The 15,891-nt window shown below is 35.0% G+C and overlaps 1 protein-coding gene across 2 annotated transcripts in view; it reads right to left on the bottom strand.

Moving 5' to 3' along the window:
* Positions 1 to 8,432: 8,432 nt before the first annotated feature.
* DIO2 (iodothyronine deiodinase 2) overlaps positions 8,433 to 15,891 on the bottom strand; it is a 109,403-nt gene continuing 101,944 nt past the window's right edge. Inside the window, exon 5 of one of the 2 annotated variants that reach the window (XM_056810612.1) lies at positions 8,433 to 14,294. In XM_056810612.1, coding sequence (XP_056666590.1) covers positions 13,698 to 14,294 — 597 coding nt within the window. In that variant the 3' untranslated portion in view covers positions 8,433 to 13,697. The remainder of the gene's footprint in view (positions 14,295 to 15,891) is intronic. The other variant, XM_056810613.1, reaches the window with a different exon arrangement.

The following is a 15,891-nucleotide window of genomic DNA, read 5'->3' as shown; positions in this document are numbered from 1 at the left end:
AAAGATTTAATTATTTGAAAATATGACCTTCAACAGACATGTGCAAAGCCAGAGACCTCTGGGCGGTCCTGGGTTAAGCTAGAGCCTCCATTGGCACAGGGAAATTGATGGACAGTGATTGGTAGATGTGAGAACTGAGGGGAGGCAACTTGGATGGTTTCCTTAAAGAGAGAGGGATCTGAAGACTCAGGGTGGTGGTTTTTTAGGAGTTTGTCGGAGTGGTTGCAGTGTGCTCTGAGAAGCTTGCTCTGAAGGAAGCTGAAGGTGGGGGCTCTGAGACTGTTTCTCCATTTTGGTCAGGTGAGTAATAGGGACTGATTTCTTTTCTTTGCCCCAGCTATCTAAGGACTTGGGCCTTTTGGCCCAGCCTAAACAGAAGGGGTATTTAAGCCCTATTCCCTTCTCTCCCCTTTCTCTCTCTCCCTCTCTCTCTATCTCTAATTCCTTTCTTCCGCCTGTTTGTAATTAAAACTCCATAAAAAGGTTGACGGCTGACTTGAGTTTTCATTTAGGAATTACATAGCTGAATTCCTTGGCGACCTTAAATTAATATATATCAGTCTTTTAAAAGTGATTTCCTTGTCACAAATATTTCTATGATTGAATCTATTTACCCATATATTTAATTGATCATCAATTCTATAGGATTAAATTTTTAATCTCCATTTATGTTTGAATCTACTCATTAAAGACCTTTTGTTGGTTACAATTTTATTGCATTGTGGTCATCTTTATGGTTTAATGGTTCTGCTCTTTTGCATTGCTTATGATGTCTTACTATATGGTCTGTTTTTATAATGAACCCATGCATAGTTGAGATTCATGTACACTTTTTAATTTTACCATTCAGTAATCAGCAGAAACTAACCTTTCTGAAGTCTATTCATATCCTTAACTTCTTTCAATTTTACATTTATATTAGATTTCAGGACTAAAAAGGATACACTGAGGACCCTAACTATTAAATTTTGCCCATTTCCCCTTTAATTCTGCTAACTTTTCCTTTAAGAATTTAGGTTCTGTGTCATATATGCATGTCCGTTGATATTATTTCATTGTCACTAGTACTGTTATGCTTAAAGCAATGTCCCTCTTTAACCCTCCTAATCATGTCTTTTAAACAAAAACTTTTGCCTTATTTATGTTCACTACTGCTACCCCTGCTTTTTTGAATTTTTTTGTTTTTTGATTAAGACCATCATTTTAATTTTTTTGTAAATCTTTATATTTCAAGTATCTTCTTATAAATAACATACTCTTGGATTTTTCCATCCTCATCCTCTGGATGAATTCATTCCTTGTTAATATGTACTGTTATGATGGCTAATTTTGTATTTCCTCCATCCTGTCCTTATATTCTTTCTTTCCCTTTGTGCCCTGCCCCATCTTTATATAGAAGATGGTGAGACAGAAGGAATATAATCAATACTAGTGTTCTTGAATTGTAGCAATCTGCTTCTATTCCCTTTTCCTACCTCTCTTTTCACTTACTCAAACTCCAATCCCTGGTTCATATACTTTCTTCTTTTCCTTTTTGTTTAAACCCTCACCTTCCATTTTAGATTGATTCCAAAGCAAAAGAACAGTAAAGATTAAGCAATGGGAGTTAAGTGACTTGCCTAAGGTAACATTGAGGATGTGCTAAAGTCATATTTGAAGCCAGGACCTCCCATCTCTGGGGCAAGCTTACAATCTAATGAGCAACCTAGTTGACCTATACTTGATTTCCTTCTAATCTAGTAGACAGTCCCATTCATTCCTCTTTCTCTATCCCCACCAATTTCCCTATTGATTTTATTACTATACCAAACTTCGTGCATTCATAATGTCTTTTCTACCCTCCTTTCTCTGGTTCTGAGAGGGTAAAGTCCATATTATGTTTACTATTTCCCATATGTTTATATATTCTTTCATGTAACACAATTGTTGACACATAAGTTCCACCTACTTATTAATGTCTTTTATCATATGCATATTTTCTTCCACTTTCTTTCCTCTCAAGATCATCATTACCTAGTAAAGCTTCCTCCAGTATCTCTGTCTCATTTTGTTCCCTATAATTCTTAAAGACATTAGGAATCTAAAGGGTTATTTACCTTTTCTCTCTTTCCTTTATTGGGATATAAGTACTTCATCTTTTTTATTGCATTTCAGTTGTTAAAATGCTTTTACCTTTTAAGATTTCTCTCAACAATTTGCACTGAGACTTACCCTAGTCTCATTAGGAATAGTGGAAATATCTTGATTCTATTAAAAGTTTATTTTTCCCCTTTAGGATTATAATAAGTCTTGCAGAGTATGTTATTCTTGATTGTAAGATTTTACTGTTTTCTTTATGGAATATTGTATTTCATGATTTTATGTCCTTTGAAGTGATTGCTGCCAATTTTTAGTTAGATATTGCCAGCCCTATATCCCTTACAAAGATGGAAGAAGGTTAAAAAAAGCAGTGAGGTTTCTGAGGGGAAAGTTCCTACAAGGCAGAGTGGAATAAATTTCAGAGAGAAAGTCAGCCTAAAAAGCTGATAGGGCTTCAAGCCATTCAAGTAGGAGAACAGTGATGGATGGAAGCCCCCACTGTGTAGGTAATCAGAGCATAAAGGGTATTGTTTTAGTTGCATGCATAGGCTTTTCAAAAGAGGAAAGAACCTACTTGTACAAAAATATTTATAGCTGCTCTTTTTGTAGTGGCAAAGAATTGCAAATTGAGGGAATGTCCATCAATTAGGGAATGGCTGATGCATGTTGATGATGGAATACTATTGTGCTTTAAGGAAAAATAAGCAAGATGATTTTAGAAAAAGTTAGAAATACTTATGTGAACTGATGCAAAATGAAAGAAGCAGACCTGGGGGAACATTTTATAAAGTAACAGCAATATTGTACAATTATCAACTGTGAAAAATTAGTTCCTTTTAGCAACGCAATGATCTGGGACAATCCGGAAAGACTTCTGATGAGGGAATGCTATCCACTTGAAAAGAAAGAACTATTGGAGCCATATGGATGGGTATCAAAGCGTACTATCTTTCACATCAGTATAAATTTTATTTGGAGAGTTTGGTTTTATGTGTGTGACTTTGCAACAATGACCAATATGGAAATATGTTTCGCATGATAATAAAAATAAAAATTTAAAAATAAAAAGACAACTAAAAGTATAGCATACCACTAACCCTAAAAGAAAAACAGTAGGGCAGATTTACAACTCATTATTTTATAATCCTCTTATTCATTTTAGGTCAATCATTTACAGTATAAATTTATAATATACATGGATATCATACACAGATTTGGGGCCTCATGTACAAATGCCCCAAGTACAGCTCATATCATTTAAAAATGTAATTGGAAAATATTTTAAAACAAAGTCAATATGTAGTCTGTATGGATCCTTATATATGGTTTAGTGACCTTCATTTCTATTTGAATTTCAAATCACTGATTAATACCATTCTGATAGCTAAAATTTGGACAGTTACAGCTATTACACAGCTATTACACTTAAGACAAATCTTAAGTGATTCTGAATGAGGTTATTTGGTATTTAAATAAGTTTTTCTTTCTGTATGTTGTACTGTTGGCTTTTTTTTGTTTTTTGTTTTTTTGCCTTAGAAGCACCTGATTTGGCTATGACATTTCTGGTAGTTTTCACATTAGGATTTCTTTCAGACTAGTGAATACTTTTGTATTTTCACTTTGTCCTCTAGAAAGGTAGGAAAATGGGAAGAGCACCACCTCTGGAATCTGATGACCTATATTCAAATTCTACTTCCTATGTTTCCTCCTTGAATGACTGGAAAAAGTCACATAATTTCCATTTACTTGTCTACAAAATGAGGAGGTGGGGCTGAATCAATTAAGAATTGGAAGAGGTCTCTACATTCGTGATTCTAAATCTAGGCAGCTTTCCTTGAATTCTTAACATATGTTATTCAGGTTTTTGTTTTTCATATTTTTTAAAATTTAATTTAATTATTTAATTAATTTTGAATATTTTTCTATGGTTACATGAGGTTTTTCATATTTTTAAGAGAGTGTATTATTTTTAAATTGTTTCCTTTTTAACTGATTTCCAGGACATTTGTCTCTTATAATAACTCATTTACATTTCTTACATTTCTTAAATCTTTTGAGTTGGTTCTTGTTGTTTCATAGAATCACTGAATTCTATATTCAAATTTTAGAGGATTCACTTACCTTGGTAAGATTTTTTCCATCTTTTGACTAATTTTCTCCTTTAATTTTTTTTATTACAGTGATCTTAATTCTTTTTGTTTTTAGTCTCATGGTTCATTTCTTCTAACTGTGCTATGACCACCTTTTTTTTCTAATTGTGGAATTGCTCTCTTATTCTGAGTTTTCTTCTGGAGTTTTTCTTGACTCATAATATTTCTTCATAATGTGCAGTTATTTTCTATTTATTTATATTTTGAACCTCAGTTTCTAATTTGGAATTTTTGCCAGGGTGAGGCTGTGAGTACTCCCACATGCTTGGATAAAGTAATTAATACCTAATTGTAAATCACTTTGATTTCTGGGGTCATTTAAAATAGATTTTGCCTTCACTGATGTATCTACTCTTGCAGAGCTGGAAGGTTTCAGCCTATATTCCATGTTTAGAGATCTTGTGTTGGCTATCCCTGCACAAATCATTTTTCTATCCCTCCTTAGGGTTTCCTAATCAGGATTTTTTAGAGGCTACCCCCACTGGTGAAATAATGTAGGCTTCAAGCCACCCTGAAAATGCCCTGGGTGCTGTTGTGGGGTCTATCTCTCCTTTGACTTCCCTCCTTTTCACTTGGCTTCAGGTTGGATTTGCTGACAGGACTCTTCTTCCAGCTATTAACAGCTTCTCACTACCATTTCAGCCTTGGGCTGGATAAAGGAGCATACTAACATTTCTCAATGGATTTCTTAACATTTTTCAATCTGATGACCTTTGTGATTATAACTATAGTATATGTAGTATATAAAAGGTCATCTGGAATCTTTAAAATTACTATCTTAATCAGAATCACTCTATTTTACTTTAAAATACATTTTTTAAATTATCAAATGTTTGTTTGTTTTTTCTCTCTCCCTTCTCCTTCCATCTGGAGAAATGGAAGGAGAAAGGGAGGGAGGGAAGGAAGGAGGGTAGGAAAAGGAAAAAAAGGTTCTTTGTATCATATAAGTATAGTAAAGCAAACCAAATTCTCCAGTTGGCTATTTCCAGTTCCAAAAATGTGTTTCTTATTCTGCATATTAGTCTATTATCTCCCAGTCATGGGACAATGCTTTTGTCATCTGTGTTCTGGAATTATGGTTTATTTCGCTGATCAAAGTTCTTAAATTTTTCAGAATTGTTTGGTTTTTACAATGTTGATATTCTAGTAAAAATTGTTCTTCTGATTCTACTCACTTAACTCTGCACAATTTCCTAAATTCAGTCCAGCTGAATAATGCCCTGGTACATGTACCATACATTATTTTGCATTATAGTCATCTGTGTTTATGTCATATTCCCCAATTTAAGCCCCATGAGGGCAGGAACTATGTCATTAAAGCTTTTCTTCCCCCACCAACAACTGGAATGGGTCTCTGCACACAGTAGGAACTTGCTTTTGTTGAACTGATTTTTCTAGAGCTTTTGAGGTTTTGATAGTTATTGTAGAAGCTAAAGTAGGTCTTTGGTTTTCAGTTGCAAAAGTAGTTCTAAGACCTGTCAGGAATTCTGATCAGTGTCTCTAAACCATAATTAAAGTTTTATTGAGCCTTGCACTATTTCTTATATGTCTAGAACTGAAGCAATGGCAGAGGGAAGGGAAAAGTAGAAGCATTCCTGCATTTAAAGAGCTTGAAATTTAGTAGGTGATGAAATAACAAACATGAAACAGAGAGATAATTCAGTTCTAAACTGCATGTAACTTCCTCTGAGTACAGTAGAAATTTCAGTGAGAAAGCCATCCTGAAGTTTCCAAATTTAATCTGGATTTATATGTCTCAAGGGGTTGCCTTAATAACAATCTGTAATCCTGCTGTGAAGACCAGGAATACCTGAAAACTCATCTCTGAAAGGTTATAGAACAACATTCCAAATAACTAGTACTTAACATTTTAAAAATGAAAATATTGCATTCTGAACCACATTATACTGGGTCTCCCAAATTTTTAAACATTGCTGCCTACTTTTACTATTCTTTGCCTTATCTTTACATTATCCCTGTACCTACAGTATATATTTTTGCCTAAATTGTTCTAGAATTTCTCTAGAATAGAATGTTTATATGGTTTGCATATGTGTGTGGGGGTGGAACAAACAAAAAAAGGGTGGGTGAGAGAAACAAAGTAAGAGAGAATGAAAACATGAATATTTAAGGCATAGTCCTACCACCAATTTTGCATCTAAAATAATAAATTATCACCTTTTCTTAGGGATACCTAAGTGTGTATAGATGAAACCATAGGAAATTTAGTGGTCCCTTCACTCTAATCAGTATTCTATAATAAATAATAAAGGTATGTCCCATAAACACACCTTTAACCCTCCCATCTCCACGTATCTACTCTTATCATTTATTTCTTCAACAAAGATACTCTCAGTTCTTTTCTATTCTTCTTAATTCTGAAATACATGAAAGGTGCTATCACTAAAATCAGGACCTAAGTGTAAATCCTGCCAACAATATTTACTATCTATGACCTTCGGAAAGTCATAACTTTCTTCATCTGTAAAAGAAAGGTATTGTACTAAGTGACAATCATATCCCTTCCATGTGTAAAGCTGTGATCCTATAAGCCTGTATCTATGTACCCTTTGTCTTTCTCATAACTCAACTAGGAATTAACTCACTGGTAAGTCATTACCTTTATTGATCTTATTTGCATATTTCCTTAAACCATACCAAAAGAGAAAGAAAAAAAAAAAGTGCACTAATTTCCAGGTGTTGGAAAATACTGTAGAAAATTTATCTAGATTTTAAACAAATGTTTTGCCAAATTCTGTTATGGCATTCAAGTTGGAAAGATAATCATATCATGGATTTAGAGGTAGGAGAAACTTCGGAGGTTATATATTTCAACCCTCTCATTTGTCAGTTGATGAGTCAGAAGCCCAGAGTAGTTCAGAGAATCTGTCTTTCAAGAGCCATTTTAATGGCTAGACTCAAATAGTGGTTTTTAATGGTTCAGGATCAACCTGAAAAGTCCCCATTAGAGTGTCTCAGGGTTTTGTGTTGGTCCCATGCTATTTAATAACATTTCTTTGACTTGGGCAAAAGTTCAGATTGTACATTTGATACATCTATAGACAACAGGCAGCTAATGCAATGGATGATGAGTAAGTTAAAACACTGAGCTGAATCGAAGAGGATCAGATCTAATAAGGGAACACATAAAAAGTTACTCTTGTATTCCACAAAATCAACTTCAAAAATACAAGGTTAAGAGGAAGTGTGACTAGATAACAGTTGATGTGAAAATGTATAGTACAGTTACTTGAGATCACATATCCACATTATATATGGATGGTGTTAGTCAATGTAGAATCTGTTGCTCATATAATAGAATTTTAGACAGTAAATCTGGACTTTAGACCTAGAATATAAATAATTTTTTCAATCATTTTATTTTATAGATGTAGAAACTAAGGCTTACAGAAGTTTATAGAACCTCCAATTTATAGTTGGAAGGGACCTTAGAGTCCATGGAGTCCAACCTCCTTATTGTACAAATGAGGACACCAAAGCCTATGTGTTGGTCCTTGTGTTGGTCCCATGCTATTTAATAACATTTCTTTGACTTGGGCAAAAGTTCAGATTGTACATTTGACACATCTATAGACAACAGGCAGCTAATGCAATGGATGATGAATAAGTTAAAACACTGAGCTGAATCGAAGAGGATCAGATCTAATAAGGGAACACATAAAAAGTTACTCTTGTATTCTTGTATAATCTTGTATAATCCAAGGTTAAAACAACCAGTTCAGGATCATCCATGTAGAGAGGAGCTTCTAGCTGAGGTTTTCATGCCTTCAAGTTCTTTGCTCTATGCAATAAATTTGCAAATGGTTAAAAAAAATGTCTCCAGCTTCCTGATAAATTAATCTTTAGTGTTTTCAAGAGGATGGAATCAACATGCCTCCAGGATATACTATGAAGAGTCTGATCATAGGCCTCTAAAATAGTTTCTTTGTATAATGTTTGTGACTTATATAAGAACATGAAAAACACCCAAGTAAATTGGTTTTTTTAAGCTCTTCTGTTTTGCTTTTCTTGAAATTCTCATGTAAAATTTTTAAGATTACATTAATTTGACTCCAGTGAATATTTATACATAAATGTCAAGGCACAATCAAATTCTTGATCTTTTTTTAACTATGAACATTGTCCAGAAAAAGCAGAGGCCTGGGTAATAATTGAAAAATAATATCACAAAAAATTCACATCTTTTCATTCTTTAGGTTTTATTAAAATACAAGGAATTTTTTAAAGCACACATTCCACTCAGCACCAGTATTATAACACATTTCTTGCTGACATTCTGCAAAGCAATTGTTTCCATCATGGATAAGCAGAGACACACACGTACAAACATGCACGAACACACATACACTTGTGTTCTCACCATGTTTACCAAGTACTCATAATATCATTCACCAAATTAATCTCCTTGCTAGGGGGACTTCAAGACAGGGAGCAGCAAGCCACTGTGACCACATCCAACCTCTAACGGAGTGACTGACTCTTTTGTTAGAGATCATCATTTGCACACTGGCAGCCCTTCCACACCTTGGTCTCCCACTTTAGATGCCCAAAGCTTGGGCTAGTGATTATGAGGACTGTGGTAGCATGGCACACAACTGAACAACACTGGCCAATATTCCCTACCCAATAACTTTCATTGCTTTGGTTATGTAGTACTGAATGCGTATGTCTTCAATGTTGCTCCCAACCCTCAATCACATTGAAACAATGTCATCCAGTGATGTAGCTTACCCAAGACTTGGGAAGCTTCTTCTCTCTGTGGGTTTCTTTCATTAATTTGCTTGCGTTTTATTTATTTGCTCACATTTTTTATTATTGTTATGATTAGTGGAGCCAAATAGTGACTCCATTAAACCTGTGTATATTCAACATCCAATCGCTAAATAATAAACTCCCCAAAAACCTTGGTACTGCCACCCAGAGTCAGTACTACTCCATGAAGAAACTTATTCGAATCGATGTAGGAATTGCCTTTCTATTAGTTCACTCTTTCTTCAGACAGAACAGCATCTGTCTGCTCAGAACAAGCTTCTGGCAATGACTAATAACTACAGTGTCAGAAAACCACTGACTCTTAATCCAGTCTGACCCATTTAGGCACAGCAGTACTGCTTTGAGGAGTGATATGGAAAAGACTTTTTCCTACCTCTACTGAGGCAGGACTCTGGTTCTTCACTGCACAACTCTTCCCTCCCTCAATCCCCTTCTCCAATATCATTCCCCTGAAGAGCTCTTCTGCAATTTTAAGGGATCTCCCATTATAGAGTGGGAGGTATAAATGGAAATAGTAGTTCTATGAAATGTGAGTAAAATGGCTTTGATTTTCCTTATGTTTAAGGCAAGAGGTGAGGCATAACCAAAAACAATTATTTCAGCTGGAACTTTCAGTCTCATTTTTTAAGATTTTTCATTGCCAACAACTACTATTGAAAAAGACATGGTCAGATTCTAAGGAATTTTAAATGTTGAACTTTTCATCATTCCCTCACCTATAGAAGAGAGCTTATTTTTAAATTCTACCTTCACAAATAATCATGAAATTCTGAATGAACTCAATTCTGAGACTCATGAATCAGAGTTTGAGCTTGTCTCAGTTCCAGAGGGGGAAATCTTCTTTAAATTCCCAGAAGATCAGATCCTCATTCTTTTGTATTTTTCAAGGTATGAGACTAGTCTCCATGTCCATGGTCCATACAAAGTAGATATAGAAAAGAATAACCAATTTCTATATGCTTTTTTCCAAGGGAAAAGAGATCATCTTTAACTCTGTCCCTCTGGTACCTATAGACCATATAAAGTCACTCAATCTATTTCATCATTTCTATCTATAAGCCCTGACTGGGAGCACAAATATGGAAGGGACAGAATGAAGGTCTTCTCTACATTATGAGGACTGGGAATGATTGGATATAGTAACAATTTGTTTTATAAGATGATTAAAATGTTTAAAAAAACAATGGTGCTCCAAATCAGGAGCATGTGAATACACAGTACTAGAAATTCAAAACAGGTAAAAAGATAGCCCTGTAAATTAAATTGCTGTCACTTCAAATATGCAAAGCTAGATGACCATTTCTAATCTGATTAACTCTTGCAAGATCAGGAGCTATTTTTAATATTGTATTAAATGTCTGCCATTACTTGAAGGACACTTCATTCATGTCCATTTGAGAAAGTCCTAGTCAATCTTCTAAGTAATAAAGTAAGTTTTGAACAGTTCTACATCATAAAACTTCAAATCATTGAATAAAATATGAATCCATAGCTTCTAACAAAGGCTTAAGTAGCTACAAAACAATTTCAATAACATAAAAGCTAGTCCAGTTAATATATTTAAATTGAGAGCCTGATATAAATATGGCCTGTCAAACGAAAATGATCAAATGAGATGACAGATGCCAAAATCACAGTTGTGGCGGTATGTGTATACATATATGTGAATATGTATATATGAAAGACTAGCACCAAAAGATGTTTCATCTCCCAGAGGATTATTAAGATTCTTAGAAATAAATTGTCACAAGAATCAGAAGTATGTTCTGTAAACAAAGGGCATAATAATACAAATATAGCAGCCTCTCTGGTCATGCTTGTTGAGGTGTGAAATGGGTTATGTATAGCAAATTGCCTTACCCTTGTGTAATGGTAGGGTTTCCATGCTCTTCCTTGGGGAATCTGCTCTAAGTGGATATATCTCCCTATTAAAAATAATTTTTCCCCTGATATCTGTCCTATACTTTCATTTACTAACTTCCATTGCTGTTTCTCTACCTGCTTATCCTCTGCAAAATGATTCACCTATATATTCTGCACTTCTTTCTACATACTCATAGCAAAACCAGAACACAGAAGTATTTTTTATTCAACTCTTAATCTGGACAATGAGCATCACCTTCTTGGAATCTCATTTTTCCTCCCCCCACCTTCTCTGACATACAATACCAGTTCTGTACATAGGGGAAAAAACAAACAAGAAGATACTTCCAAGGAAAACATCATTCATATGGTGCCACTGATGTTTATGAGATCTCTTAAGGGCACCATATAAGTCCTAACCCCATTTTGAAAAACAAAGAAACTGGGCAAATAAACCAATAATTTTTTAATGCAAAAATTCCAAGTGAGAAAAATTCAGGAATCTGTAAACATTTTATATTTTTAAAAAAATATTATTTAGTAGCAAGTCATTAAGTAACTTAGAGTCTTGTAATTCCATTTACCTCTTCTGTGTATGAAACACTGAAAAAGCTAGATGGTTTAGGAAACTTAGAAGGGGAAAAAATTTGAGCTGTACTTCAGTACAGAATTTTTTTTTTCAATTCTGAAACTTTATTTTTCTGATATGCAAATTCAGTACTTTCAAGTTTATACTTTTTCTCAATGGGATGATATTTGTCTTTTGCAATACATAATTACTTCTTTTCAGATACAGTTACCTGAACTTAGTATTGTTTCTGTGTTGATCTTCTTTAAAATTACTAATAAGTAAGAGTTATGTTCATAAATATTGACATCTACTGAAATTTGAAATTCTCAAATTACAAAAAAAAAGTGTTCACATTTTATTTTATTTATATCCTAGCCTTTAAATATTACCTAAAGTCTGATCTTCAAGAAAAGTGATAGTTGTCTTCTCAAAATGTTTCTATAACCTGGCAGTTTAATAAAAATCCATCTATAGCACATAACAATGTAGTAGAGGAAACTCACACTTTATAACAAAGTCTTTTGGTTATTCTTAAGGATTAACCCTTGATGGAGGGGGCCAAGTCAGATCCAATTCTTAATTCTTTCTAATGGTGGGAATTTTGTTGTGACACAGCCCATGTCTGTCATTGTGGATTGCACTATAAAAAGGCTCTGATATATTCTGATGGGAGTCATTTTCCAACTAGCTTTCTCCTACTTTCTCAGGTTCTTAATACAGTGCCTGACACATTGTAGGCATTTAACAAATGCTTGATGACTCAACACTCATGGTTCTAAGAAAACCATATTTGCATCATTCTTGATAAGTTACCTACTTTTGTGGGACAATAAGGCTACATGAGTTGAGCAACAAATAAATCATTCCCTGCATGGCAGCTGAGAAGATTCATGAAATATTTCAGCAATGTTTTCAGCTCAACATATAGAAGAACATCATTATAGAGACCAATAAGTATTCCATGCCAAGGAATGAGTGGAGCTATGTAACATTTCAACAACTGACACTGTTGGAACCACAGAGTAACCTATGGCACTAGTTCATTCTCAGTGAGGTATCATGGTATGTTTATTCCCCCACTCCAATTACACAAACTAAAGACAAATAAATTATATAATATAAAAATGCAAAACTACCCATTAGCTTTCTAGCTCCCTCCTCCCCTCCCCCCCTCTCTCATTATCAGATAAATAAATTGTTTCCCACTCATGGGGTCTCTGATGGGTTTCAATAAAACTATTTTCTCTGGCCTGGAGCATTAATCAGATGTGGTTATGTGTTTCTATTCCTAACTAACTAGTTAGCCTCTCTGCTGCTTCAAAGTAAAACTCTGTCGTAGTCTCTTGATCTTTGAGTTTTCTCTTTTCCTTTGTTGTCATTTACGGAAGAATTATATTGCTTTTAAGTTTAAAAGGCCTTTGGAGACCATCTAATCCAAAATCCTTAGTTTACAGATGAGAAAACTGAGGACCAGGAATATTAAATGACTTGTCTAAGATCCCACAACTGATAAATGATAGTCAGAATTTTAACTCAGTAAATAAAACTCGAAGTCCAGTGTACTTCCTATAACTATTTTACCTTTTGACCAGAGAGTAACCTAACCCTTCAAACTGAGGAAAGGTCCTCAAAATCTACTCCTAATTATTCAGAGAATCTTGGATGTTTAGGCCAGCATTTTACAGTACAAGCAGAGATAGAACCAGAGATGACACCAACATTCTAAAAATCAGGATGACAACTATGTGGATGCCCCCTTCCCCCCCCCCAAGACTCACTATAAACAAATACTTAGGGATTTACCAACAATCTTCTACTCATAATGGGTAAATTTTGGATAATAATCATTATTTTAATTTAGTTTTTGTCCCTGGCCTTTCTCTTGTGCAGGCTGAAGTATTTTTCCCATTTTTCCCAAAGCAAGCACCAGTTGTTTTAATTCCATCTCAAGGCAGGATGGAGGCACTTAGAAATAGGTTTTCTTCCTGCTCATCATAGGCTCTTTTTCAAAAAGTGTAAAGATAACATGGAATTGCTGGTTAGGTAGGTATTATTTTTTTTGGTAGGGAAAGTGTTGATAGTTTGTTAGGGATGGTTTTATTCTTCTGAGATGGCTATTCAAACTGTTCTCCTGCAATGGGGGAATGAGATCCAGTTGAAATTATGGATCTGGTACATCCTTCTCTCCCCCCACTTTTTGTTATTTTTAATAGGGTACTATGCAACTCAAATTCCTCCAGCTAACCTGGATTTCATCTCTTGCTGAAGTTCTTTTCTAGCCAAAGTCGGACTTCCTGAAGATTATAGAAAAAGGGGCCTTTCCCTCCTAGGTAAGCAATTTTTTGTCTCTGCACAATACACACACGCTCAAAAGATACCCCATAGGCTATGTTGGCATTGTTATCCATGCAGTCAGCCACCACCTGGCATTGGGGCGGCAAGGAGAAGCGCTCCAGGAGCTGATGGGCTGCTGCACAGCGGTCTTCCTGGTTTCGGTGCTTCTTCACCTCAAAAGACACAGAGGAGTTACCAGGCACCGCCCAACCATCTGATGGATGAGCTTCATCAATGTAGACCAACAAGAAGTCAGCCACTGTTGAGAACTCTTCCACCAGCTTGCTAAAGGCTGGTAGCTGGCTTGTGAATGGTGGTCAAGTGGCTGACCCAAAGTTGACAACCAGTGGACGCTCAGGGTTGGCAAAATCCAGGAGATGGCACTCAGCTCCATATCCCCCATCAAATCTCTTCCACCTGGAATTGTTCTGTTGACCACTGCCAACTTCCGCACTGGTAATGTGGATTACACTGGAGTTGGGGGCATCTCCACCCAATTTTACCTGATATCAAAGAAAGAAAAAGAGGATAGAAAGGACCCACATTAAATACCTTATCAATATGTCCTCCTAGGTAAGTCTAAGTAAATAAGATAAGCTCAAAAAAACATTGTATCACATTTCTTCAAAATAAGATTTAGTAGTTTCAATAAACAAGCTTGGGGAACAATGATTTGACCATTTAAATTTATTTATATATATATATTTGTATCTAGGCCAATCATTTCATTAGTACAAGGAGTTCCAGGTAAAAAAATTAATATATCAATGCAAGTCATCAATTATTCTGCAACTCAAAATCATAGAAAGTTGCCTGGGATATTTAAAGGTTGATTTGTCCTGAGTCACACAGCCAGTATACATCAGAGGGAGGATTTGAACCCAAGATGTTTTTAGTAGAGTGTCTTTCGATATTTTTATGCTTCCATAAATGCGTCATAACTAACTTCATTCACTCTCAAGTAATTTATATCTGCTACACTGGGACTGGTATTCTTTATTACAACTGTTACTTAGCTGCTAATGTTTCACGTATGTTACATACTGAATTATTGGCTTCATGTTAACCATGACATAGAAAGTTTAAGGTGAATTGCCTAAGTTTAAGCAGGATGCCAGCAAGCAAATTGAGAATCTAGGAACGAATGTTCAATTTCAGATTCTAGATTCAAAATTCTAGAAAACATAGCTAGCACCTAGTAATCATCTAGGGTCCAAACTGATTCATTCAATATTGACTAACAAAATAAATAACATATTGCCTGAATCTGTCTTGAGGTCCCCAAAGTTCTTAAGTTGAAATCAGTTATCTTCTTGTCTTAACTATTTCTAGCTAATTTTAAAATAATCTGTGACAATGCTAGATTACCATTGAAGAAAATTAATTTGTTTAAAAGAATTGATGATTCAATCTTCATTAATAAAATAACAAATATTTTATTTCAAATATGCTCTTTATTCTGAAGTCAGGATGTTGGTCACACAAGACTTCTCTAACAGCAATTTAATCATGATTTTTTTTCTCTTTAAGCCATAAGAAGACCCCAAGGGCTATGGCATTCCAATGACTTTAAAGGCAGTTATGGGATGAATTTTACTTGACCTCTAGTCTGATATTTGAGGGAAGGAGAATGGGGATGGGAAATGGTCAGGAGGAGTTAACATTCCTGAGGTAACAGTTTCTAATATCTATCAGTGAGATTCTACCTACCTTTAAGGAATTCATACTTTGCATAGATCAGAGAAATGATACTAACCTAAAACTAAGACCTTCAAAAGAAACATCAAGAGGAATGTCATACCTCTTTTTCTTTTTATGCCTGACCCTGAGGAGGAGGTTTATAAATAACTCCAATCTAAATCCTACTAAGTATAAGAAGAACTGCAGAAAAAAATACCCACACTACTCCAAAGTGAATGCCAAGTGCCAAGAAACTCAATCTAGCAGGTCAATGGGGGTGGGGGAGTGGGAGAGATTTATATCATCTCTATGATACCAGAGAAAGCCATTCCTTGGGTATGAAGTTTCCAATTTTTCCCCTTATTCTTATTATGAGTGATTTCATCCCATTACCCCCACTTCCTACTTTTATAACCATAA

The sequence above is a fragment of the Monodelphis domestica genome, chromosome 1, assembly GCF_027887165.1.
Source record: "Monodelphis domestica isolate mMonDom1 chromosome 1, mMonDom1.pri, whole genome shotgun sequence".
In the NCBI taxonomy this organism is placed as follows: Eukaryota; Metazoa; Chordata; class Mammalia; order Didelphimorphia; family Didelphidae; genus Monodelphis; species Monodelphis domestica.
The sequence above is the reverse complement of the archived record's forward strand: the minus strand, read 5'-3'. Positions and strand labels throughout refer to the sequence as shown.